The sequence below is a fragment of the Argentina silus genome, assembly GCF_951799395.1.
Source record: "Argentina silus genome assembly, chromosome: 7".
Taxonomy (NCBI): Eukaryota; Metazoa; Chordata; class Actinopteri; order Argentiniformes; family Argentinidae; genus Argentina; species Argentina silus.
Genome location: NC_139661.1, coordinates 17,549,704 through 17,576,937, shown reverse-complemented (window position 1 = coordinate 17,576,937; position 27,234 = coordinate 17,549,704). Strand labels below are relative to the sequence as shown.

At 45.1% G+C, this 27,234-nt stretch overlaps 3 protein-coding genes across 4 annotated transcripts; 1 reads left to right on the top strand and 2 right to left on the bottom strand.

Moving 5' to 3' along the window:
- Nucleotides 1-500: 500 nt before the first annotated feature.
- On the bottom strand, nucleotides 501-6,437 carry gda (guanine deaminase). The gene is made up of 12 exons (XM_083672700.1): nucleotides 6,266-6,437; nucleotides 5,344-5,431; nucleotides 3,462-3,567; nucleotides 3,241-3,268; nucleotides 2,841-2,948; nucleotides 2,336-2,443; nucleotides 2,055-2,152; nucleotides 1,781-1,848; nucleotides 1,348-1,494; nucleotides 1,023-1,141; nucleotides 802-829; nucleotides 501-622 (listed from the first exon to the last, which is right to left on the bottom strand). The coding sequence occupies exons 1-12, from the start codon at nucleotides 6,425-6,427 to the stop codon at nucleotides 561-563; spliced, it is 1,122 nt and encodes a 373-aa protein (XP_083528826.1). The 5' UTR covers nucleotides 6,428-6,437; the 3' UTR covers nucleotides 501-560.
- Nucleotides 6,438-10,607: 4,170 nt separating this feature from the next.
- Nucleotides 10,608-12,678, bottom strand: cUnh9orf85 (chromosome Un C9orf85 homolog). The gene is made up of 4 exons (XM_083672896.1): nucleotides 12,498-12,678; nucleotides 12,173-12,279; nucleotides 11,692-11,805; nucleotides 10,608-11,112 (listed from the first exon to the last, which is right to left on the bottom strand). The coding sequence occupies exons 1-4, from the start codon at nucleotides 12,597-12,599 to the stop codon at nucleotides 10,878-10,880; spliced, it is 558 nt and encodes a 185-aa protein (XP_083529022.1). The 5' UTR covers nucleotides 12,600-12,678; the 3' UTR covers nucleotides 10,608-10,877.
- A 498-nt stretch (nucleotides 12,679-13,176) lies between these two features.
- abhd17b (abhydrolase domain containing 17B, depalmitoylase) lies at nucleotides 13,177-26,412 on the top strand. Of its 2 annotated transcripts, none has more exons than XM_083674189.1 (4): nucleotides 13,177-13,519; nucleotides 15,301-15,776; nucleotides 22,732-22,911; nucleotides 23,733-26,412. In XM_083674189.1, exons 2-4 carry the CDS (start codon nucleotides 15,310-15,312, stop codon nucleotides 23,950-23,952), a joined length of 867 nt encoding a protein of 288 aa, XP_083530315.1. In that variant the 5' UTR covers nucleotides 13,177-13,519; nucleotides 15,301-15,309; the 3' UTR covers nucleotides 23,953-26,412. The 2 variants fall into 2 exon arrangements, with proteins under 2 accessions (XP_083530315.1, XP_083530314.1); XM_083674188.1 differs by having other exon boundaries at nucleotides 13,177-13,575.
- Nucleotides 26,413-27,234: the final 822 nt, after the last annotated feature.

The window sequence follows — 27,234 nt, the reverse complement described above, 5'->3', positions numbered from 1 at the left end:
TGGTAAGGCCTCTGAACGTCATAAGGAGCAGATTCATGGAGCATAAGGCACCTCCAAGCTTCAACCACTGACTAAAGCAGGCCTACAGCAGAGAGCTACGGTCAGAGATGTTCCACTGGACGACACTGTGTGGATGGCTGACGTTCTCCACAGTCTCACTTAGTGCATTATTTAGCACATTAATGCAATGTTACAACAGCAGTCAGGCGGTGGTGATGGTGATGGCGGTGGTGATGACGGTGGTGATGACGGTGGTGATGGTGATGGCGGTGGTGATGGTGATGGCGGTGGTGATGGCGGTGGTGATGGTGATGGCGGTGGTGATGGCGGTGGTGATGACAGTGGTGATGGTGATGGTGATGGCGGTGGTGATGGCGGTGGTGATGGTGATGGCGGTGGTGATGGCGGTGGTGATGGTGATGGCGGTGGTGATGACGGTGGTGATGGTGATGGCGGTGGTGATGGCGGTGGTGATGACAGTGGTGATGGCAGTGGTGATGGCGATGGTGATGGTGGTTGTTCAGGGGGGGAGATAACAGCAAGGCAGCAGTCTAAGGGCTCTATGCGAACGGGACCACCCTCTTCCCTGCTACATACACTTCTGCAATGTTCCGGTCATCACCTGCAGGAGTAAGGGAAAGGGACAACAACATGTTACCAGGTGAACACTCTTACATAGCAATTCATATCACCTTTAACGAGTGAGAGAGCGAGAGAGAGAGACAGAGAGAGAGAGACAGAGAGACAGAGAGAGAGAGAGAGAGAGAGAGAGAGAGAGAGAGAGAGAGAGAAAACACCCACCCAAGTTCAAGAACTTCTCCAACAGCATCTGAAATCAAATAGAAGCCAGATCAATGTCATAGTAATGTAAGGCTTGTTGTGTGTGTGTGTGTCTGTGTGTGTGTGTGTGTGTGTGTGTGTGTGTGTGTGTGTGTGTGTGTGTGTGTGTGTGGGATGAAAAGTGGATTTATATTGGAATTTTCAAATGTGTGTGAAAACGGTCTTGTGTATTCAGGGACTACCATGGGGCTCTCTCCTTGGAACAGGTCTATAGGCCCACCGGCGGCTGCAGTGTTAATACGCAGCGCATCAAAGTCCTTCCCGACCTCAAAGTTCCCTACATGGTCGTCTAGGGACAGAGCTGGGAACCAAACACTCAGTCAATACACTGCTCAGTGTTAATCAATAAACACATTCATGCATTTTGTATTTTATATCCAACATGTATGGGAATACTCAATCTGTTACTCTATGATTTTGACTTCCCTGTGGAGTGAATAAAGCAATGTAAAGTATTCGTAAAGACACTGTATAAAGTGATGTATTGACCCCCCCCTGGCCCCCCACCTTGGCTCCCTCCCAGCGTGGCCAGTCTGAAGACCTCCTCGAAGGTTAGTGTGTGGTGCTGGGGGTCCTGGATGGTCAGGGCCTTGGCAGTGTCCAGCGTTCTCCTCATAGCGTCCAGTACAGAGGGAGAATAGCCTCCTGCCACGTCTACAAGCCCACAAACATGGACCAACAGCCACACACACAGATTTCAGATATTAATTCCGGATCAATGTGTTTGTTCTGGACATCGGCAGATGTTTCGCTCCACACGCCTAGAAACGTGGACCAACAGTGACACACATAGTGAATAATCCCACAAAGTGCCTTAACTTCATATCCAACTAATACACACTCAGATAAGCCCATACAGAATACTGGTGACAGAATACTGCTCTCTCTCTAGCGAAAGGAAGAGTGGTCTGTGTTGCAGTGCAGCTGGGGGACCACCCACCTGTTCCCAGCCCCAGCTTCACTTTATGGTTCAGAACCCTGCGGACATCAAGCATTCCACTGCACAATCTGGAGAGAGAGAAGAGAGAGAGAGAGAAGATAGAGAGGAGGAGGTGGGAGAGCAAGAGAATAGGATAAAAAGATAACTCTTCCCTGCAGGCATAAATAAGTATAATCTCTCATCTTATCTCATCTCAGGAATAAAGAGGACAAACATTAACCCGACATATCATAACCTGAGTTCTCTAATCTTCTGCACTTCTACACACACTTACGAGATGTTAGAGTTGGGACAGTGAGAGATTGACGCCCCTGTCTCCCTGAACAGTTTCAACTCCTCGTCGGTCAGGTGGCAACCGTGAGCCATCACCGTCTGTGAACCATCATCATCATCATCATCATCATCATCATCATCATTCTCATCATCACCACCACCATCGCCATCACAATCACAATCATCATCATCATCATCATCATCATCATCACCACCACCACCACCACCACCACCACCACCAGAACCACCACCATCATTGTGTGTGTAGTAGACTAGACTGACCTTGTCTGTGAGCAGGTTGTGTTTGAGGTAGACATCTGTGTAGGACTCACACTCAGGGAACAGCTTCTTGACCAGCTCTACCTCCTCCTTAGTCTCACTGATGTGACTCTGGGGACCAAACACAAGACCACTCAACTGTTAGAATGTCCAGGGCAGGGTGAGTTTCCTGAACCCGCCAGCTAAGTACCATAGCACCACAATAACCTCAAGTCGCCTTGCAGGCTATGGAGCCAAAGATGTTTGTGAAGCTTTGGGATTCACACCTATGATTTACAGTATAACCATTGTGTATTACAGTAGCTAGGAAGCCAATGTTACAAAGTCTATCTCTATGGTACGGTATATGGTTCAGTCTTCCCAAGAGGGTAAAAGTACGATTCAATGTTTATCTCGCGCCCCCAGATCCTAGCATAGCCTATAATACGGCCTCTATAGTAACAGTACTCCCATGGGATGATGCGCCTGAGTGGGTTGCTGTGGTGACAGGCAGGGCAGGTGAGCTCACCTGGATGTGCAGATGGTTGTTCTGGGCGATCTCTCCCAGGTGACCCAGCAGGGCGGCAGAGCAGGATGGAGCGAAACGAGGAGTCACCACTGGTCTCACCAGAGGGTACTGTCCAAACCCAGATAGACCACCAGTGAGAAACCACCTGAATGCAATTGTAAGGCCTATGCCCCATTGATGTTTGGGATTTTAGGGTTGCAATAAATGCACGTGACTGAGTGCTAACCCCCTTAGAATAGTCTCTATGTCAATGGATAATGGTTAAGACGCTTTACTCTGTCCCCGGAGTGTGTGTCTCTTCACAGATCGACAGATACCTAACATTCACCTGAGAAGTTCAGGCGCAGACGTAAAGTTGAATGTTGTTTACTTTTATAAAAAAATAAAAAAATAATCTTACCTCCTTTTTCAGGAGTTCACAGATGAATCTGGAGGGCACAGAATAATGATTAAACACCACATTCCACAAAAGAACACTGTAGGCTTTTATGACCTGCCCACAACGCAGTGCATAGCCTAGAGTACAATGCCTTGCTGATGGTGTGATAGCCTTTATCTCTTTACAGGCCCATGTCATACTGCCACAGCCTCTCCCTTCCCCCCTCATATACTACCACCTACCTCTTGGTTTCCTCCTGACACTCCTCAGGTGTCTCCTTGTAATGTTTCACAGCATTGTTCCTGTCCATACACACCTTGCCAACCAGGGCACGCTGTCCAAACTCATCTGCAATGGAAAGAAGGAAAGGAATGGTGCCAGAGGTCACTTGATCAGCAACAATCACCAGTTAAGATAAAGGTCAGAGTGAAGAGGGAGAAATGGGGTGTGGCCGTAAAGGGAGTCAGACTCTGGTGTGACATACATGGAATGGAACGGAATGAGGAACGTATTTGTACCTCCACCAGCCTCCCCTGGTGAATAGATAAGAAGTGACTGTTTTAATGTTTCTCACACAGACTACAGATGAGGAAAATAGGCTAATTAAGCCTAATCAGCTAAATCAGTCGTTCAGAAATTAGAAGCGCTGAGCCATGAAGCACTGAGAACCGTATGCACTCACTGCAATGTAAGTCGCTTTGGATAAAAGCGTCAGCTAAATGGCATATATTATATTATGTCCTGTCTGAGATGATTTACAGTCTTCGTGACGCATAACTCTCTGTCCTTCCAACCCACTCATATACAGTACCAGTCAAAAGTTTGGACACACATTCTCATTCAATGGTTTTTCTTTATTTTTAATTTTTTTAAATTTAATTATTATATAATTTATTATTATTTAATTATTATATAATTAATTAATTATTTTCTACATTGTAGATTAATATTGAAGACATCAAAACTATGAAGGAACACATATGGAATTATGTAGTAAACAAAAAAGTGTTAAACAAACCAGAATATGGTTTATATTTTAGATTCTTCAAAGTAGCCACCTTTTGCTTTGATGACAGCTTTGCACACTCTTGGCAAGGTGTGTCCAACCTTTTGGCTGGTACTGTATATATGAACATATTTAACCTGACACAGCTAACTACAACCGCCCAGTAACTGCCGTTTATGGCATCATAGCGTTCAGAGTGACATCTGATTTGTGCAGTCAGTTGCTAAAGGAGAGTCTCATTTCAGTGTTCTTCTGACCTGCATCGGGTTTACTTTTTCACCGACACACATGCCTTGGACGTGCGTTTATTAACCCAAAAAATGGTTAATGTTAAATTCTTATGCTTGTGGGCTATGGAAAAACAAAATCAGTTCCAGGGAGAAGACTACATATCATATATGGAGATAATAGAAACCGAAATCGCAGTCCAAAACTCTTGTTTTGCCAGATGGAGTACACATTTTAACATGGGTTTTAATGAGGAAACATGTTTTTGGCACCAGCTGTAGTTCTTCCCATGGTTGCATGGTATAACCGGCTTTAAAATCTCTCTGCAGGATTGCTCCTCTCTTCCAAACACAACCTCTGGACTCTCCGAACTGTAGTAGAAGAGTGGTGGTGGTGGTGCAACCAGAGTAAAGAAACATGGCAGTTTTACTGTAGGCTACAGTAGATGACAAAGTAACAAACTACACTTCACTCCTCCAAGTGACTCGTGGAGTGTGTTTAGTTTGGTTTAAACATCATAAATAAAAACTGTCAGAAACGTGTTTTCCAAACTCTGTTTCCCTATTTATTTTTCGAATCTCTTTCCATTATTATGTAATGCACACACAGGCAAACCTTGTGATAGACTTCCCAAACCCCTGACTTATCCACAGGAGTGAGGGCCATTGAGGAACAGGTCAAAGTTCAGAGATCAATGACACTGATTTCACAGAATATCTGGGCTGAGTTGGTCCTCTACCAACATGCACGTGAGGCGCGCGCGCGTGTGTGTGTGTGTGTGTGTGTGTGTGTGTGTGTGTGTGTGTGTGTGTGTGTGTGTTTGTGTGTGTGTGTGTGTGTGTGTGTGTGTGTGTGTGTGTGTGTGTGTGTGTGTGTGTGTGTTTTCTCACTTGCAATTTGGCCCAGCAGGAGAGAGGCATCTGTGTGTATGGTGGCAAAGTAACAGGCGGTAGTGGTTCCATTTCTCAGGGTTCTTCTCTGGAACACAGAGAAATCATGTCAGCATGGTTCATTCCATACATCCTCCCATTGCTCATAATCTACCATGCTACACACACATTGTGGCACTACGACAGCTGTGACAACAAAGGAACTAACTTTTACACCATAGACACATTGTTGGCTTGCTCAATACTGTATGGGTCTCAGCAAGTCAGTCAGTGCAATGGGACACAGTGTAAACTGACTCTGTTTTCAGCCCAAAAATATTACATTACATTTTGCATTTATGGCATTTAGCAGACGCCTTTATCCAAAGCGACTTACAACAAATACATTTGACTAAGTGAGTGAATCATCTATCCATCAGTCATCAAAAGAAAAATTAATCTATGCTAGGACCAGGGGCCATTGGCAGTCACAATGCTAGAAGAAAGGAAGGTAGTGGGGATGAAGAGGTCCATAGGAGGGACAGTTAAGATGTAGTCTGAAGAGATGGGTCTTCAATCTACGGCAAATATTAGTCATGAAGCAGACGGTCGTCCGGAGCGACTTACAAGAAGTGCATTCATCTAGAGTATGTACATCACTATCATCACAATCAAGAACTTCTATGTGGCCTGAGACGGTCCAGTGGTGTACCCTTCAGCACACATACAATGTCCATGTCGGCATGGGTCCAAACCCGGCCAATACCCTACTGACATACCCTCTCCTCCTTCCTTTCCTGTCTTTCCCCACTATCTCTATCCAATACACTAATAAAACTATACGGAAGGAGTGGGGCTGCCCCACTTGCGGAAAAAAAAAAAACACCTATGAAAACAGGTGCTAGTAGCAGCCACAGTGCTAGTGAAGTGCTAGTCAGCTCACCACCACTTGTGTGTAGACCTTGCGGGCGAACTCCAGATCCTTGTAGCGGGCCTCTACAGGGAAAGTGTAGGTGTTGAGCCACTGCAGCAGGGGCAGGTCCAGGGCTGTGCCTGCATAGCTGTACTGGGAGGCATGGATGTGGGTGTCCACCATCCCTGGCATGAAGAACTCACTACAACAGACAACAACAACAACAGAATTAATGGACATCTAGGTCATTATGGGAGGGAAATCAATGTTTTAAATCATGAATTACATTTGTCATAATAGACAGTGCTACTATGTTTACTCACTGCTGTCCAAGCTGTGTAACAGCGGACGTCTCAAACCCCCACTTCTGACACAGGCTGTCCACTTCCTGTCCTCTCCCAATGAAAGCAATCTGTCAATATGAAAATCAGAGAGAGACATGGTGCTGTTAAGAAGAGAGAGACAATAAGAGTGTGTGTTAATCCCCCCCCCAAACCGGTCTATGCTGGAGTTAAAGTGCAGCCTGACAGGAGGTCAGATGAGGAGTGTGTGTGTGTGTGTGTGTGTGTGTGTGTGTGTGTGTGTGTGTGTGTGTGTGTGTGTGTGTGTGACAGAGAAATACTCAATTACAAGGAACACCTTTGAGGAAGATTAGTCATAGTATGTAATAACACACCTGCTGTTCTTAACCCTTGCATGCCTCAGCTTGGTCAACCTTTACGCAATAAAATACACTTTAACAGACTATACTTTTTACAGAAAGGTTTATAAAATGTTCTTGAATTATTATTATTATCACCAAATATATTGGACTTATACCAATAATTGTCTATTTAATTAGATGATTATAGGAAACCGGATAGTCTACATTTTATCCAAACAAGCGTCGGTACAACACAAATGCCAAACGGCCCTTTGAGTCAAAAGAATGCCACATTCTATAGCCTATAATGTCAAATAGTTTTGGTGCTTCAGTTGGGAGTTCAATTGGAAAAGCCCCACAACCTTTTCATTTCTACAATTCATTAATAGAACGAAAGGCTTCGGCATTGCGACAATAAGATAAATCAAAATGTCGAAATAATACAAAACTAAATATCATGAGCAAAGATTGACTTCGTCCTGTAAGACTAGTGATTTACATCAACATAAACGTAGCGGTAATACATGTGGCTATAACCTATTTAAACATTTCCAAGATCTTCCTTTGCTTCTCAGATTATACATTTTAAATGCATTGATTATTTTGCTCATAATATCAAAAGATGCAGTGTCATTGCAAACCTTTCCCTCTGTATCCACAGCCAGAAGTGTATCTTCCAGAATTTGTACGGCTGTGTGTTGGGTCGAGTGCACAAATGTTCCCCTGTAGACGTGAGAAATAACCACGGTGGATCCGTTGGAGCTGGTCATAGCTACTAGATAAGTCTGGGCAGAGTTCGACACAGTGTAGTAATAAATAAAAAAAAGTCCAAGGTCCCACGGTTTTATCCTCGAGGATAGTGGGCGTTTTCAGTGCGCATTTATCACAGAGAGCGCGCTACTCCACCTGTACAGTGCGTCTGGCCAATGAGCGTGCCCTTGAAGTGTTTCTTTTGTTGTCGCATCTTAGTTTCGATCATTAGAGAGAGAGCGAAAGACAGAACACTCGTCTAATCTCATAATAGACCTACACACACCACAAGAGAATGTCAGAGCAAATTTGATTAATGAATTCAAAATCAAAGGCCAACCAAACTTACAAAAACACAAATGGCATCCTACTTACAGTAGCCCACTATGTCAAATGAGTAAAAAAATATATCATTCTGTAGTAATATTAGCCTGTAATAATATTATTCTGTATTATTCTGAGTTTGAACAGGAGGCAACTATACTACAGCCGTATCCTATTGACAAGGCCAATTTTATCTTAAGTATTATGCTAGCAAGGAATCCATAATGTTATGATATCATTAAGAAAATCAATTATTGGTGTTATAATTAGGGCTACACAAGTGTTATTAATATCCGAAGCCTATGTTGGGCTGGAGTAGGGTTGGAGCTAGGGTGATCTAGTTCTACAGTGTGTGCGTCATGTCGCGCAAAACATATGGTTTTTAATAGGCAAGCCTATTCGTCACATTTTCCACACGCTCTTCCCCCGAATCTAGCACTGTCGTCATTCCAGAAAAGGGAAGATAGATGCAGTCACCCTCGCAGCAGAGTAATCTAAGCGACTAGAGCTCGAGAAACCATTGCCTCATTCCCCCGGTAGGATCGCTAGATTTTTTCTAATTTTTTTCCGCGAGTAGGTTAAACAGTGTGGGAGGCCGACCACGTACCCTCTCGAGTGAAAACCGCGAGCAAAGCCTCGTATTGGGGCAACGTTCCTATTCCGTTAAATGTTCCAATCCCAAACTAGGCCTACATTTGAAATAGATCAAATCTTGGAGAGACGGCTGCTCGGAGATCGGTCTTCAGAGGCACTCTGCCATAGTTCCATGCTGTTGCTAACTGACAAATGTGCATATTATGATAATTATCAATCACAGAGGTGAACCTGATGTTCTCAATGAAAAAGCACTGTCTCTTATCGACTGAGAGGTCTAGACTATGCACCTATGCCAACTTCCATAGGTCAGTCGGGTTCAGTGACAAGTGGCTGCTAGAATAGCAGATCCCCAGTCGAAAGTTAAGAGTCAAACAGGTCATTGCAGGCTTCTATCGGTCATGTGTGTTTGAATAAGCAGAACCAAACCGTGTGAGCAACACCAAAGGCCCTAAATAAGAGCATCAATTAATCTGGCATCCTAACAAACAGAGAAGTGGAACATTTCAACATTTCTTAAGTTATCAGTGATATCACACGTACAGAGCCCTCCATACGTATTGGAAAGAGGAAGCATTTTGTCTTATTTTAGCTCGATACTCCCAACAGTTTGGTTTTGAAATCAAACCATTAGTATGGCGTCAAAGTAGATATTTTCAGATTGAATTCAATGGGTTTTCTTTTCTGATTGGGTTCACCATTTAGAAAGTACAACATTTAAAAAAAATACTCCCCCTATTTCAGGGGGAAAAATAATATAATGTCCAAATAAAGTACTCATGTTTAGTATTTGGTCGACAATCCTTTGCATGCAATAACTGTCTGAAGTCTGCGATCCATTGACCCCACCAGACACAGTGTATATTCTCTGGTGATGCTCTGCCAGGCCTGTACTGCAGCCATCTTCAGTTGTTGTTTGTTTTGAGGTCTTTTTGCCTAAAATCGTATCATCAGGAAATGAATGCATGTTCAATTGGATTTAAATCTGAAGATTGACATGGCAGGTCAATAACTTTCTGAAAACTCCCTAGTTGCTATGGCAGTATGTTTGGGGTCATTGTCTTACTGTATGTTGAAGTGCCATTCAATGAATTTGGAGGCATTTGCTTGTACTTGAGCAGACAAGATGTTTCTGTACACTTCAGAATACATTCTGCTGCTGCAGTCAGCAGTAACATCTTCAATTAAGACAAGTTAGCCAGTTCTTGTGACAGCTATAAATGCTTGTGACAGCTTGTGACAGCTATAAATGCCCAAACCATGAGGTGGTATATTGTAAATCTTGGGCAGATCCTTTTTTCTCCAAACTGCAATCACTCTGGTACATGATCATATTTGTGTTATCTGTCCACAAGGCCATTTTCCAGACCTCTGCAGGTTTTTTTACGTACTACTAGGTTTACTTTTTAGCAAACTGTAACCTGACGATCCTTTTTGAAGATAACTAGTGGTTTGTACCTTGCAGCGAAGTCTCTGTAGTTCAGCTGGTGACGTATTCTGCGGATAGTCTCCGACACATTCAAGCCTACCTCCTGGAGAGTGTTCCTCATCAACATTTTTAATGTTTTTATTATGGTCATCGACTGAAGTCTTCCTTGGCCTACCATCCCGTTTGCGATTGCTGAGCTGACCAGTGCTTTCTTTCTTTTTTTAATGATGTTTCAAACTGTTGATTTTAGCAGACTTTACTTGAGCCTCATGAATGTAGATGTTTGATTTCAAATCTAAACTGTTGGAGTATGAAGCCAAAAGAAGACAACATGCTTCCTCTTTCCAATACCAGAGAAAGAGACCATAACACTTTATAGAGTAGGTGACAAAAGGATGTCCAGACAACCAATATATGGAACCATAGAGCTAAGATTTTGACATGTCAAGTACTGTACATCCTACACCAATACTGGAACATGCATTATTCATAACTTTGCTTGATTTTAGACACTACATATTACATAAACAAATCTCCTGTGTTTGACTTTTCCCCTAATAACCTTTGGCCAGCAACACTTCTCATTTATACCTAAGAGGATCACCCTTCCATAAACATATCATCACATCGTGACCTGAGTAGGGTTTTTATTAGAAAACACTTCAGTCAGATCAAGACAGGGTTTGTTGGTTTTATGTCCCTAATGCAAAACAGTGCGTTACTGTATTGTTAATTCAGAGTAGAAATCTACAGTGTGGAATGATGATTCAAATCAAAAGTATGTATAATCACAAGGGATAAAGATATGAACAAAATGAAATTAGTTAAACAAGTATGACATCATTACAAGCCTCTGGGGCTCTATGAAAGGGACAGTTGTGGATGTTCCTTATTGGTTATTTTTAGTCTTGGAAACGAACACGTGACACGTCAGGTAGAGAGGCCTTGGCTCCAGCTGCTGCCTCCTTCTTAGGCCCCGAGTCCTTGCTAAAGAATTCATCATCATCATCTTCATCACTCCCAAAGTCATCATCATCACTGTCAAACTCATCCACATCCTTCTTCTTCCGGCCACATCCTTTTTTCTTCTGGTTGGTGTCTTCCTCCTCTTCCTCTACCTCTCCCGCCTTCCTTACCCTATGAGCAGTGGGATAAATAAAAAAAATCAAGAAACATCTTAAAACCTTGATTTCTACACACTGAAATGACTACTATGTCCACCAGATGGCGCTATTGTATTATGTACCACTGGGGATTTTGTAGGACTTCACATTTTGCTAGTTAACTGCTTAAAATACATTTTAAAAACTCACAGACAACAAATATACATTTCACATTTGCCCAAAGTATGAAGAAAATCAAGTCCTGTAAATCAGGTCCTGTAAATCTAAAAATCATCAAATACAACACAGTAGTATATCATTTATAAAAACTTAAAAGTGTAATTTATAAAACATGTAATTTGTGACTACGGGAACACTGTCTGGACTTTCATTGACAGGCGGCTCCCTGAACAATTAAATCCTCTTTGGCGCCCCCCCACCCCTCTCCCCGAAACAGACACCACTGTTCCCCAGCAACGCCTCCAACAGCTTAACCCACAGACACACACACACACACACACACACACACACACACACACACACACACACACACAGAGAAAGAGACACACACACACACACACACACACACACACAATGGCGTGGGAGCACTCACGGAATGACGATTTCCTCGTTCTTCCCACACTTGGAACACAGGTCCAGCTTCACGGCACAGGGCTTACAAATGACGTGATATGCATCCTTCACAGCCTTCTCAAAGCACTTCACACTGAACCACACAGGAGCATAGAAACACACAGAAACACCTCTTGAATAACCATCTCCTTTTCCCACACCCCCTTCTTTCCCCTTCATTTTACACAACAATAATCCAAACAAGCTTCACTCTGTCTTTGTTGCAAGCCAAAAGGTTGAGGGAGGAAGAGGAGGATGAGAGAGATTAAAGAGAGGGGTATGATACAAGAGCAGAGATAGATTAAGATGTTTCTATCTGTGTGCAAGTACTGAAATGCTATGTGACTGACAGCAGCTTCTTTTGCACTCATCCTTTGCAAGTGTATTCGGCATGTTGTGAGTGAGTGCGTGTGTGTCTGACTGAGAGAGAGAGAGCGCAAGTGTGTGTGTCTGTGTCTCACCATTTACGAGGTTGGGTAAGGGATTTGTATTTGCCGTACTTGACTTTCCACTCAAGAACCTCCTTGCAGCGTAAGCATAGCCCGTCGTGCAGCTTTGAGTTAGCTTTCTGCAATCATATCACAAGAGACACAAACAGTCACGGACCACGGCTGATATACGAGGGAGGCATATGCCCAGCACAGGACTTCATATGACACTTAATTTAAATAAACCCGCTGAAACTAGACAAGAGACATAATAGCTTGCTTAGTTACCAGGCTGTCAAGTTATTTTAGCTAGGCTAGCTATGTTGTTTTGCTACGGCGTGCCGATGAGATCTCATACCTTCACTTGAATAGTTGCTCCGTACTTATCATTTTTGTAAGCGACCGAGTTCTGGTGCTTCTGGGCACGCGATCGTGAGGCGTTACCTTTTTGAGAACTCATCTTGATGTTTACATGTTACAAAAAAATATATTTTTCAGAGATCACAGGACACATGCCATGCTGAATTGTAACCCGGAAGAATACGGGTCTATCATGAGTGACGTCACGTAACATTCTAGCATGAACTTTGCAACCCCATCAGAGTAATAATAACTTCAAATGCACACAGTGTTGACATATTGTAACCACCTTTTATTTTCCCCATTTTTGTTTTTATCTCAGAAACCCCATAAACACAAAAATAATTACGTCATTCACAACAAAAGAGGCAGCGCCTTGAACAATCTGATTGGGTTCTGCTACAAAATAGTAGTTTTTTATTGGTTTCCTAATAAGCCAATCAAATTATTAGGTTATCTCTGCCTGTGTTTTTGACACTACCCGCCCACTTGCGGTGAATACGGGAGTGTCATTGGTGGTCACTTCACATGTGCTTTATCCTATTGGTCAAATAGGATTTCCGTCAAAAACAAAAAACAAAAAATATATATTCTTCTTCTGTTTTTTTTTTTTTTACCACTCTGCTTTCCTCCGAGAAAACACAAGCCGACGGAGAGAGCCGCAGCAGTAGGGACGAGAAGCAATTATTGTCCGTGGAAGAAGAGACACATAATTTTCAGCAAGGATTCAATTAACGTCAGAACCTTTGACAATTGTCAACATTACATCACATTTATTTTACATGTTACGTCTTTCAAGGCAGTCTTAGTTATTATTATCCAGACTACATGTTGGCAAGATTGAGTCACAAGAAGCAGTCGGTGCTTGGTTTGGGTAGTGTGCATCAAGCGTCAAGACGGTACCCTGCCAGCGAGCGAACGAAGGGAAGATCAGAAAAGGAAAGGATATCCGAGCTTTATCTCGGCTTCTTCCGTCATTATCTTGCTACGTACCCAGCTGCTAATATACGGGAATAATAGGTAATCATTTGCGCAACATCGATCAACATCAAATATACAAGCGGTAATTTTGCCAGGTAAGTGATGCGTCCTCTAGGACGTCTTGTCTAGTGGGTATGACTAATCCCTGAAAAGAAAACGTCCCGTATTTAAACCTTTCCATCACATTATTCTTATTTTTGTTTGGAGCCTACTTTCCATATTATAGGTTAGGAGAAGTGGTTGTTATCTGTATGTGTGCTGTAGACTGTCTGTGTAGAAAAATGGTGATGAAAGATGGACCATTAGCCTAGTACTGTGGTAGCGTGACCTGGCCATGAGTCCTGTCTCCAGCAGCCTGTCAACCTCTCGCCTGCCTGCACCTGCCCAGCGCAGGTGATCTGCACCATGCTCGGCTCCATTCTGGCAGGCTGCTTCCACTAAACCACTAAAAAGCCGATTATGGATTATTATTATTATTATTCTATTATTGTTATTATTATTATTATTATTATTATTATTATTATTATTATTATTATTATGGGACATGAACTAGATGGGCTTTTTGTAAAATGTGTTGGCAGATTACTCCTGACCTCAGTCTTATTGTAGAACTATTGTGTACACACACACACACACACCATCTTATTGATAGCCCAACTAGGTCGAACCCTAAAACCAACCCACAACGAAGACTTCACTTTGCCACAGGGCACGAAGCGCAAAATAGCCCAGAACTTCTACTAAAAGCAAGTTAAAAGCCAGCCTGAGGCTGAGTAGGAGGTGAAACCCTCTTCTATGTACTCTGAGTAATAAACCATTTATATATAAATGCTCGTCAGTCAGTGTCAGTGCTGTAGCTAGCTCTCTAACGATGCTAGGCTAAGCCAGGCCATGGATGGGGAGAGGAATCAATAGTGCATGTATAACCATCCCTGCCTTCAGACCTGAGGGAGTTCATCTGCATTTCCACTTACTCAGCTACATATGCCTGTTTACATAGTCGTCAAGACAACAGCTCTGAGAACCGATGCACTCTACGCCACGTCTCCAAAGTCTTTCCCTGCATTCTTGCGTCCTTTATTCCCTACCTCTTTCTCAAAACACATTGGAGGATGTCTGAGGTTCCTCCCCTCTGAGCTCCGATGGGTTTTGAAAAGGAGGTGAGGAGAGAGAGGACACAAGGAATCAAGGAAAGACCTGAGATTCTACTGTTGGGCGGCTGGCTTCTGGTTTCACCTGATGTGATCCATCCTCAGGGATGCTGAATGAAATTTGAGCTTCAACCCTGTTGAGATTGAGATGGCACCTAGGCTTAGCCTAGGTGGGTGTCCAAGCTGAGTGGTGTCAGTTGTTATAGTCCAGCGTGTGTCTGGGACTCATGATTTGTCTGTTGGTGAATTGGGAGGCAGGTGTGCATCCGTGGAGACTCAGCTGTGTGAGTCACAGCTGTGTGTGTGTGTGGTTTTGGGAGGGGGGCAGGGCATATGTTGAAAGTGGCCATCATTAACTCTACAATGTGCTAGCTTCTTCATGACTGTCCTTAGTGTTTCCCTGCAATGGACACAAGACATGAGGTTTACAATCCACACACACAATCACTCTCTGTCACACACTTTCCACCCTCTGTTTCTCTCTCTCACTCACACACTCACGCAAAACACTAAAACTCTCCAATATCCAGTTTTATATTAGCTTCTGTCTTTAGGTTCAATCAAGCCAGTCAACATGTCTCACGATCCACTATTAAAATACATGAGTAGTATGGATGTTCGGCTAACTGCTGTCTCCCCCCCCCTCCCCCCTCCCCCCTCCCCTTTCAGTGTTTGAGGATGAACCACTTGTCTCTGAGCGAGCTGTGCTGCCTGTTCTGCTGCCCTCCGTGCCCCAGTAAGATCGCCTCCAAGCTGGCCTTCCTCCCCCCGGAGCCCACCTACTCCCTCATGTCCGACGACAGCGGCAGCCGCTGGACCCTTCACCTGTCGGAGCGCGCCGACTGGCAGTACTCGGCCCGCGAGAAGGACGCTATCGAGTGCTTCATGACGCGCACCACGCGTGGGAACCGCATCGCCTGCATGTTCGTCCGCTGCTCGCCCAGCGCGCGCTACACGCTGCTCTTCTCCCACGGCAACGCCGTGGACCTGGGACAGATGAGCAGCTTCTACATCGGCCTGGGGTCCCGGATCAACTGTAACGTCTTCTCCTACGACTACTCGGGCTACGGGGCCAGCTCAGGGAAACCCTCGGAGAAGAACCTGTACGCAGACGTGGACGCGGCCTGGCAGGCACTCCGAACACGGTAAGGAACCACTTTAGGTGTGTGTGTGTCGGGGGGGGGGGGGGGGGGCACTGTCTAGGGTGGTGGGAACTGGGGAGGGTGGAGGGTGGAATGAGGGCGGTATATGGTGGGTGGGGGTTGATATGGGGATAGATAGAAGGGGTTGAAATGAAAACAACAAAAGAGGGCTTGATATGGTGGGTTTGGTGGGTGGAGAGGGGGAAAGAGGGGGATGATCTGGTCGGAATTGATGTGGTGGGAAGATGAGGAGGTGATGAGAATGCGATAAGAGAGGAAGAGGTAGGAGAGAGGAAATTGTCGTGGATTGCGTGCGTGGATGTGGCCGGGTGGCGTTTTCAGAGAAGTAGCTGTGATTCGGTTGTGTTAGGACGCGTCTACAGGCTGGCTAGGCTCATATCTCTCCTCCTCATCTTGTGCTTCCGTAGGACGGAGGGCCACTGCCCGCCCACTCTCCAGGCAATGGTGTTCTGTCCATCTGTTCCTCTTTCCATCCATCCATCAATTAATCGATCCCCCACATAACCTCACGCACGGCCCTCTCTCCTCCTCTCCTCCTCTCCTCCTCTCTTTGTCTTCCCTGACATCCTCCCTCTCCCATCCCCCTCTGCAGTCTATTTTATCTAGCTGGCTTCCTGGCAGCTCTGTTCTGGGTCCCAGATGGGGCCCCCATGTTGAAACACACATACACACGTACGCACACACGCGCGCACACATATACTACTTCTCCCTGTGGATTTAAAGATCTATGGTTAAGTCCCCCGTCCTGTCCCGTCCTCCTTCAATCTAAGCTCAGCTGTGTGTGTGTGTGTGTGTGTGTGTGTGTGTGTGTGTGTGTGTGTGTGTGTGTGTGTGTGTGTGTGTGTGTGTGTGTGTGTGTGTGTGTGTGTGTGTGAGCGTGTGTGAGCATGAGCTCATGTGAGCATGAGTGCATCCGCGTGTTATGCTGTGTGTGTGTGTGTGTGTGTGTGTGTGTGTGTGTGTGTGAGAGATGCCTACAGAAGAAGTGAAAAGAACTTGAGAGAGAGAGAAGGACAGGGAAATGGCTGACTAATATTATGGAGTGCCACTCTGGGACAAATTGGCCCACTGTTGACACTGACTGGAATAAGTGGTTCCTTCTTATAAATAGCCCCCCTTGTCCCCAGGAGGAAGTCCCAGTTATGTTAAACAGGAAACTCATTACCATACAGACCCCACATGTAGGAAATACTGTGGCTGTGAAACCTGTCTGTCGGCTCACCATTTCTACTGTGGCGTTGTCTCATCTCTTTGAATATAGCCATTCTGTGGCTGATCTTCCTCCTACACACATTACCACATTTGTGTCTGTGTGTGCGTGTGTGTGTGTGTGTGTGTGTGCGCGCGCCCTGCTCTGTACACATGCTTTGTGTTTGTGTGCTGTTTCTCTTCTTGTCAGACTTGTTCCTCTCAAACCACACACACACAAACACACACACACACACACACACACACACACTGCTCTAAAGAACCCCCCCCCCCCCACACACACATACACAGGCTAGGCCTACACACAAACATTGACACCCGTGACAGGCACAGAAAATCAGCTTTTAAATTTCATTCCGTCAAAGCACAACAGAATCAGGCTTTATCAAATTATCCTTTGACAGAGGGGGATGTGTGTGTGCGTGTGTGCGTGTGTGTGTGTGTGCGCTTGTGTGTGTGTGTGTTCGTGAGACTCGGATTGGAAATGACACAGTTTCATCGCTGTTCGTATCAGAGATGACAGGACAGTTTGTGTGTGGTTCTTGGACACACTGACCCCATTTCCTGCTTCATTAAAACCTGATTCCCATTCTGCACACTGATTGAGCTCTGCATAACGCTCTCGGGGTCTCTGACTGGATACGTTCTTTATTTAAAGCTGCTAATTTGCTGGCTGTTTGAAGCTGTTACCCCCAGGTTAAATGGCTGTCTGTATGCTACACCAGGCCTACTGGTGGAACTGGTAGAAGCAAGGCTCTTTGTGTATGAACCCCCACAGCCTTGGCTCTTAATCAACCACTGAAACTCCCCTTGAGCTGTTATAAGCTGAAGAAGAAGAAGAAGAGGAAGAAAACAACAACAACAACAACAAACTGTTTCCCTGTCACTCCGATACGGGGCTCGAGTCCAGAATGTGGCCTACATCACAATCGGTCTCTCTCTTAACACTGTGACACGGTCGATAAGCCGTGCCTGTCGAGGAGCACGTGAGGGAGGAGGTACTAGCTGCCTGCGGTCTAGCACTGTCTGTTTCCATCAAGGCCGTGCTACTGCAGTCGTGTCTCCGCCACTGCGTGACGACTCCTCCTTGCGTCGTAAACGCCGTACCCGATCCCGTTAAAGCGTGAAGCCGCAGCAGCGGCACAGACATCTCCTCCGCCAACGCAGGCTCCCGCTGGTCGGTACGCAGGGGGGAGCCAATAGGAAACATGGATACAGGACAGGGCTGGTGGCGTGGTGCATCGGTGTCGGGGAGGTGATGTGGCAACGCCATCATCGTGTTAGTGTTCTTGGTCATGCAATCCGTACGTTATGCAATGCACAAGTCGTGCGTGCGATCGTGACAGAGAGCTTTGTTGGTTTTGGCCTCTTCTCTGCCTGGCTGATTGACTGGCTGGCTGGCTGGCTGGCTGACTGACTGACACACTCACAGTTGGATTGGCCCTGGATCAGCCCATTGAGGGAACTGCCTCAGAGCCCCACTTTCTCTTGTGAATGAGTTAATTTGACAGAAAGCTCTGATCTAAACAGAGTCATCAATCCCCCCCCCCCCCCCCCCCCCCATGTCTTTGTTTAATGGTCCCATGGTGCATGGGTCCTGTGGCTGGGCGGGCGGCGGGCGTACGTCACGGTCGGTCCTGTGCTCTACCGTTACAACACACTGGCGCACACGTGCACACACATACACACACACAAAAACACACATCCACTTTGGCTGTCAATTGTCTGACCCAAACCATGCACAATTGTCTGACCCAACTGTCACAACAACACTAAATGAGGTCAGATAAGGACCATGGAGAAGGGGCCATCAATGGAGGCCAGGGGCCCAGCTGTAACCCTGCCAGGTGCAGGTGGTGGTGGTGGTGGAAGTAGTGGTAGTCATAGTGGTAGTCGTAGTGGTAGTCGTAGTAGTAGTAGTAGTAGTGTGTTTGGATTGCAGGTCATATTAGTCATAGTACATAGGGTGCTTCCAGAGAAGTGATGGGGGAATTTTGGAAAGGATGAGGTCATTTGTCTGTGTTTGTGTGTGTGTGTGTGTCTGTGTGTCTGTGTATCTGTGTCTAAATGAGGAAGCTGTGAGCCTGTTAGAGAGATCAACCCAGCTGACTTTGAACATAAATCGACTTGATTCTGTTTATCACATCAAAAGCTCTCTTTGCATGTCTCCAGGCCTGCTGCTGCTGCTGCTACTATGCACGTTAAATGAGGCTGGGAGAGATGTAGTCTGCTGTGTGTGTGTGTGTGTGTGTGTGTGTGTGTGTGTGTGTGTGTGTGTGTGTGTGTGTGTGTGTGTGTGTGTGTGTGTGTGTGTGTGTGTGTGTGTGTGTGTGTGTGTGTGTTCCACCGTAGATTGAAGACCCAACTCTTTAGGCTACATCTTAACTGTCCCTCCAAAAGACCTCTTCATCCCCACTACTCCCCTGTGCAACTTTCTCTCCTGTAAATAAATGCATTGTGACTGCCAATAGCCCCTGGTCCTAGCATAGATTACTTTTTCTTATGATGACTGATGGATAGAGGATTCACTTACTTAGACAAATGTATTTGCTGTAAGTCGCTTTGGATAAAGGCATCTGCTAAATGCCATAAATGTAAATTGTGTGTGTCTGCGTCTGTATGCTTCTTTGTTCTGGGGCAGGGCGAGGCCCTGTATCTCTATCTGCCTAGTCAGGTGACTCAGTTATGAGTCAGCAGGTGTGTCCCACACAGCTGTGTGGCTATCTACCTGGATGGAAACACACACACACACACACAACACACACACACACACACACACACACACACACACACACACACACAGGGTTTATTGGTGCCTGACCTAGTGCCAGGGAGTACAGCCAGTATCAGGGATATTTCATAGAGGCCCCTCACCTGGGTGTGTGGCAGTACCATCTGCTGTCCTCACCACCCAGAGAGGGAGAAATGGAGGGAGGGAGGGAGGGAGGGAGCGAGATGGAGAGAGAGAGGGGGGGGGGGGAGAAGAGCAGGACAGAGGACAGCACACGGAAGAGCAGAATTAGCCAAGCCCTCAGAAAAAAACAAAACACTCTGTGTTTCTGTTTTGGTTCCTGTTCAGAAAGGGTGTGTATTGGGGGTGGGGGTGGGGAGGAGAGAGGGAGAGAGAGAGAGGTTTCTATAGAATAGTGCTATATCATTTTCTTTTCACTTTGACTTGGAGGCATTCCAGCAGTCAATCCTCCTTGTCTAATATTGACTGGTAGCCTAGCAACAGAGAAGAGATTGTAGATAGAGGCGGTACTGCAGCAGCAAAGACAACAGCCTCTGCCCAGGAGGGGAAAAGTAACTTTCTGATCAATCGTATTGATTGTAGACAAATTAAGGTCCCGATAGCAGTTACCTGTAACAAACACAAGGGCAGCCCATAGCAGTAAGAGGTTTAGGTACTCATGTGATTTTGAGCGTCATATGGTATGAGAGGATGTTGCCTTTAGGCCAACACAAAGACATCAGTGTCTGGGGTGACACACACACACAGCTCAGGTCTCTGTCAGGTAGGGATGGCTGGAGGGATAGAGGCCATTAATGACGTAGATCCTCTTCTTTAGTTGGTACACAGTACACTATACCCTATTAACCTGCTTCCTTTATCTCTCTCTCAATCTTTCTCCATCATTCTCTCTCTCTCTCTCTCACCATTCAGCTCTCTCTCTCTCATTCCCCCTCCCCCTCCCCCTCCCTCTCTCCTGTGTGTCTTGGTAGGACTACTGTTGTAGTGTGTTAGGTTTAACACATTGTTCACAAGACATACCAAAACAACCGGACTGTTAGGGTTGACTTCTGGTCTTGTTCTTCTGGTATCTTTGGAATGTCTATGTATTCTGACGATATTAAACCAGTCTCAGCAGACAGACTGTGACTAATGCCACATTGGAAGTCTGATTTGGAATGGGATGTCACTGAAATGTGGCCCCTTGTTCTGGGCTTAGGACATATCTGACCCTTTATAATGTTTGGGTTCCTTGGTCTAGAATACCATGCGTCTGATCACACTAGTCCAATGTCTGTGGTCCACCACAGAGACACCTCCACCACAGAGACACCTCCACCACAGAGAGACCTCCACCACAGAGAGACCAGAGATGAAGGTGGATGGAAGGGAGAGGATGTGATGTGATGCATTATAGATTGGTTTGGTCTCTGGGGTCTAGATTGACGGACGGGTAGGGGGGAGGGGTGGTCGTAACCATGGAGCACGCTCTGTGAGGTGAACTGGGTTCAAGCTGACATTCGGCGAGTAGGAGAGGAGATGGTTCGAAGTATCCTCACGCTTGTTCAGGAGCACAAGGTGGCCGTGCTTAAAAGGGCACAATGTTGTGGAACGTGTGTAGAAATATGGGTTATTATGTAGAGCACCACATTCCTCTGCTGCGTTGGCTCTATTCAGGACAGGCTTTAGACGAGCACCGCACAGCACACAACACAGCTACTTGTCTAGTGTTCACATCACCTGATCCACTGGTACAGCCTATGTATACATCAGATGGTTTAGATTAAACTGTTACACATCAACGTTACATAAACAGTTTATTGACAGCCTCTATCATGTCTTTGTGTGGAAGAGGCCAAGCCAGTGATTGGATTAGACTCCATCATCATCATCATCATCATCATATTGAGATGCAATGTGGCCTGACGTGTATGGGGCCCCTAGCCTATTCAAAAGGGATGACTGTCAACAAGAGATTGATGCTGAATATCTCTCGTCTTGAGTGTTTGAGCCAAATGCATGATGGTTCTACACGTGTTCGACGTAGCCCAGGATCGCGTGGATCCGTTCTTTGCTCCATATAGAAACCAGTAGTCCTCTCTCGTTGTAGTCATCTGAAGCGTTTGACCTTTCTGTGACCTTTAGCCCCCCCCCCAGCCAGCCTGTACCCTGTCCTTCTCTAATGCTGTCTCACTCCTAACCAGTTTGGTGACCTCCGGTCAGAGAATTAGCCTAGCTGTGATTCTTCTCACATGAGTGTTTTGCTATGTGTTTACAGTGCGCCTGTGGTTAGCGTGGCCTTGCTCTCACCGATGATGAGCCTAGAGTGTTGTTGTGTTCTCCAACAGCTGCTAAACACTGCGCGTGCACGTGCGTGTTCTGACCTACGGCGGTTCAGGGCTGGGGCTGTCAGCTGACTGGCTGTATGGGTCACGTTCTTTATAATCAGCTCTGGAATGTCTTCTCTCTCTCTCTCTCTCTCTCTCTTCTGAGTCTTGGGAGTCCTGTGACTGGCTTCTCCTGGTTTTGAGAACTGTAAATATTATAGTAAAATAGTTTTGTAAGCAGTCTGAATGGAAACGCTAGTCCTAGTATTCAAAGCTCCCATTGGATTATTTCTCATTGCGCCCATTAGAAATATTAAGGTAAACATGGCCGAATTTGACAGATTCTTGCACATGCATATTGGAGCCCTGTGGGCGTGCCAGTCGAACTAATCTCCTCTGTTCTCTTGCTGACTAAGATAGCGTCTTATCATAGGGCATGCTCAGATATGACCGTTGACCAGAGTGGTGTGATGATGATGATGATGGTGATGACCATCATCATCATCTTTAGTCACAGTATCAGATGTCAGGTGCATATAACCCTGTAGCTGATCAGGGTTATACGCCCAAGGGTGTGTGTTTGTGATGAAGAGAGACGGTGGCGAAGGTGATGAGGTGTGTGTGTGTCTGTGCCATGCTGTTCTGACTCTGTCATGTCTCTGTCCTCCAGGTACGGCATCAGACCAGAGAATGTGATCGTGTACGGTCAGAGCATCGGCACGGTGCCGTCGGTGGACCTGGCAGCTCGCTACGAGAGCGCCGCCGTTATCCTGCACTCCCCCCTCACCTCGGGCATGAGAGTGGCCTTCCCTGACACCAAGAAAACCTACTGCTTCGACGCCTTTCCCAAGTGAGTCACTCACTCACACACACACTCTCTCTCTCTCTCTCTCTCTCTCTCTCTCTCTCTCTCTCTCTCTCTCTCTCTCTCTCTCTCTCTCTCTCTCTCTCTCTCTCTTCATTCTCTCTCTGACACACTCCTTTAGTCGCACCCTGTTCATGACTATTTGTAATATATTACATAATACAGAGGCTCAGAAGGCTTTGGTGTATTTCCACATACAGGAAACTGACTTGGTGAGGTTGTTGCATGGGACATAAAAAAACAACATAAAGAACTATATAATATATACATATATAATAAGCAAAATATTAAGAAAATAGCAAAAATTACAAAATAGAACAGTAAAACAATATGTGTTGTGATATGTTCAGTGTTTACCATGATCTGCTCTCAGCATTGGCTACAGTCATGTACAGTACAATGCAGTGGCAGTAATAGCTGTAACACGATCATATTGAACAGTTGTAGGAGTATCAGAATGTGTTTGGGTATAAAATCAGCACCTTTGGAGGCCCTCCAGGCTCAACAGCGCCCTCTGGTGGTTAGTGGTTGTCCTCTCATGGCATTTCACCTCCATTGAGGAACCGAGCTACCAACTTCCTCACAACTTCCTCACATTGGGTTCTAATCTTGTCGACATCATCTGTGTCATCATAGTGAACGATAGACTTGCCTAACTGTTTTCTTGTTTCTCTTTCCGTGTGTGTGTGTGTGTGTGTGTGTGTGTGTGTGTGTGTGTGTGTGTGTGTGTGTGTGTGTGTGTGTGTGTGTGTGTGTGTGTGTGTGTGTGTGTGTGTGTGTCTCCTCCCCTCGGCACACCCACCAAGCATCGACAAGATCTCCAAGGTGACGTCTCCGGTGCTGGTGATCCACGGAACGGAGGACGAGGTGATCGACTTCTCCCACGGCCTGGCGCTGTACGAACGCTGCCAGAGACCCGTGGAGCCCCTGTGGGTGGAGGGCGCCGGCCACAACGATGTGGAGCTCTACGGACAGTACCTGGAGCGATTGAAACAGTTTGTTGCCCACGAGCTCGCCAACTTGTAGAGGGCGGGGAAGTTCACTTAACTAACCCCCCCTCCTCCCCTCTCTCTCGCCCACCACCCCAAATACCCACCCTGCTGCAACTGTGAACATTACAACTTAAAATGCCCATACCCTTTTTTCTTTTTTTTCTGGTTTTCTTTTTTTTGTATTTAGTTTTTATAATTTGAAGTGTGTGTGTGTGCGTGTGCACGTGTATTCGCATGTCCTAGAGAGTCTACAAGGATGGATATGTACACAGAAGAGCATTTGAGGTGTGTGTGTGTGTGTGTGTGTGTGTGTGTGTGTGTGTGTGTGTGTGTGTGTGTGTGTGTGTGTGTGTGTGTGTGTGTGTGTGTGTCCTAGAGAGTCTAGAAGGATGGATATGTACACAGAAGAGCGTGTGCGCGCCTCACATTTTTGCTGCCTTTCAGAAGGATGCGGTCCATGGTCTGTATTGAGAATCTCTGACCGCGTCCGGGAGGGTTCTGTCGACCAGCCATGCTGGAGTCCGGACCTGACCTCAGTCTGGCTCAGAGAAGCCTAGCCTGGTCCAATGTGGATGTTTTATTTTTGTTGTTGTTTATTTGTTGTCAAATGTTTTTTAAATAAAGTTTGCACGCATCACATTTTGACTGAGAACTGTAGGAGACAATACACTCAACATTTGATATAGCAGTGCCGGTGTTGCCAAATGTTAAGCATATTGGAGAAGATAACACAACTACTTTGTACGAACCACGCTCTACAAACATCTCCAAAGGTGTGTAAAACTGTACAGTGTTTTTTATTATTATGACTAGTTGTTTTTTCTTCATGTATAGTTTCAGTAAAACCACTACGACTCTGTCGTAGGATGAACTGTGTGACTTCAGACACAGTGAAATGCTGGATAGTTGTACTTAAAGATGATATAATAACAATAATAATAATACAGTATAATATAATGTGCAATGTAATCGTAACAATAGAGCTCTTTTAACACTTCAGAGGAATAGTATTTCTAGATATTTATTTTGTAAACAAACTACTGTGGTCAGGTTTGAGTACCAGGTAGATCTTTATTACATGGTCTCAACAAAGCAAGGCTCATGCCACTAATGCCGTACAGCGTTGAACAACAGTGAACGTCGTTTAACCCGTGAGAGCGGAAATGTTTTGTCGAACGTCTACTCGGCACTTTAGGGTTTGATTGAGGACACAAACTAGACCCCTTTTTCTGCACTTTTTAAAATTTATTTATTTTTTTGCCTCGTCACCCTTCCCTCTGAAAGACTGCCTCATATTCTGGATCTGTTGTTCTCCATGAAAGACCCTGTTGATGCTGAACGAGGTGAACCGAAGCATTACCCAATCACATATTCTGATGATGTATTAGAAATGCAATGACTAAGTCCTTAGAAGATGTTATAAAGTGCTACCGCATGCCACAAAACGGCTAGTGTTTCTTACCCGTAGGGCCCTTTTCAGAAACATCCCCTAGCCCCTTCGCCTGAGACACTTGTAGGACTGAAAGGATTGGATTGGTACAATCGAGATAGTAGGAGCTCCACCTGATAGACTTGGTGCAATTTTCACTGTATTATAGCATACCCAGTGCAACCCGATCCTTTCAGATCTACGGCAGTGTCTAGGGAGTAGGCCAGTAGCTAGGGGTTGTTTATGGCCAGGGCCAAGCTGGGGCAAGTGCTGGCTAGCCCAAGCCCCAGGGTGCTACTTTAAACCTTCAGGTCCGATTGGCTACTGGGTGAAGTTCCCCATAGGCACAGAATTCAGTGGAGGCTGGCCAAAGTAGAAATCGGAGGACGCCTCATTGTAATGCATGGGATGGAGTGAGGTATGGTATCAAAACACGTGGTATTATTCCATTCCATGCTTTACAATGAGCCCATCCTCCTAGTTCTACCTCCGCCAGCCTCCCCTGGCACAGATCTAGGATCAGATTAACTCCACCCATATGCTAACCTGAACCATTAGTGACATAACACAGGACTGACTCAGGGTCGGCGTCTCGGGGCGACTTCACCTTACTCTGTCTGGCTTGCTATAGTTTGATGAACTGAAGATTGTTGAGATTGGTTGTTGATGTTTGTTAGATTATTTGAGAACCGTTAGGATTGGTTGTTGCTGTTGTCAGGTGATTTGACTCAACTTTTTCTGTACTTTCAAGGTAATGCTTTTATTTCAACCATTTTCACTTTGTAAATAATGTTTGTACTGGACATTCTTATTTCACAAGCCTCTGTATTATCTCAATTGTAGTTATTATTACTACTGTAACAGTTAATATGATGATTAGGCAGCCATCTTTGGTGAGGCCATTTTGAATTCTTCAGATGACCTTTGAACTCAATCTGGTCACCCTGACTGATGTCATTTCTATTTTTTTTGTAAGACATGTTTCATTATCGAAGGAACTTATATGTAATAATGCTCTTGATAATAGTTATAATAAAATGGTTCTAGAAAATAAAAAAAAATGTATTTGAGAAACAAAGGAAAACATCTCCTGTGTGTTGATGTTGTTGGGCTACTGGAATGGGTTGCATAGCATATTAAAGACACACACAGACACAATGTAGGGAATGGTTATTGGGTTTATCTTGGGAAAACACATAGGGTTTACTAGCCTACCATACTGTATTACTTCTGGTAATTTAATCTACAACCATGAGAATACAGTGACAAGAATTGCAATTTGATTGTACTAACATTGCATCTGAAAATCTCATATATTGGATTGGAATACCTATGGAATATGGCAGTGAATAGCTCACTCATTGCAATAGGACAATAGGCTTATAGAGCAGTGTGTTTTGGATGAATAGAGATGGCTCTCATTATTGTAGTTGTTGAAAAGCAATGTGTGTTTGTGTGCGTGTGTGTGTGTGTGTAGGTGTTGAACAGTATTATGTTCAAGACAATACAGATAATACAATGGTATTACCAGTGTAGTGTAGCACAATGTTTACTATTGGTAGCCTGAATGAAAGAAGCTACCATGCTCCCATCTAGTGGAGAAGGCACACACTCATGGATGAATAAGGGGACACAGGATAACAACGTCTAGAGACAACACAGTGTATTGTTTGTTGACAGAAAGAGCATTTTAGAATAGAATAGTAGAATGGAATACAATATCTTACAATAATATCATATTTTAAATAGTGTGTTCTGTTCTCTTATAGGCTACATGATAACAGTGTGGTGCATCCTATATTATAGTCGGGTCTATAATGAATACTCTCATACTCTCTCAAACATAAATAAGACATAACACTCTCGGCTAATGACACAGTTACAAGA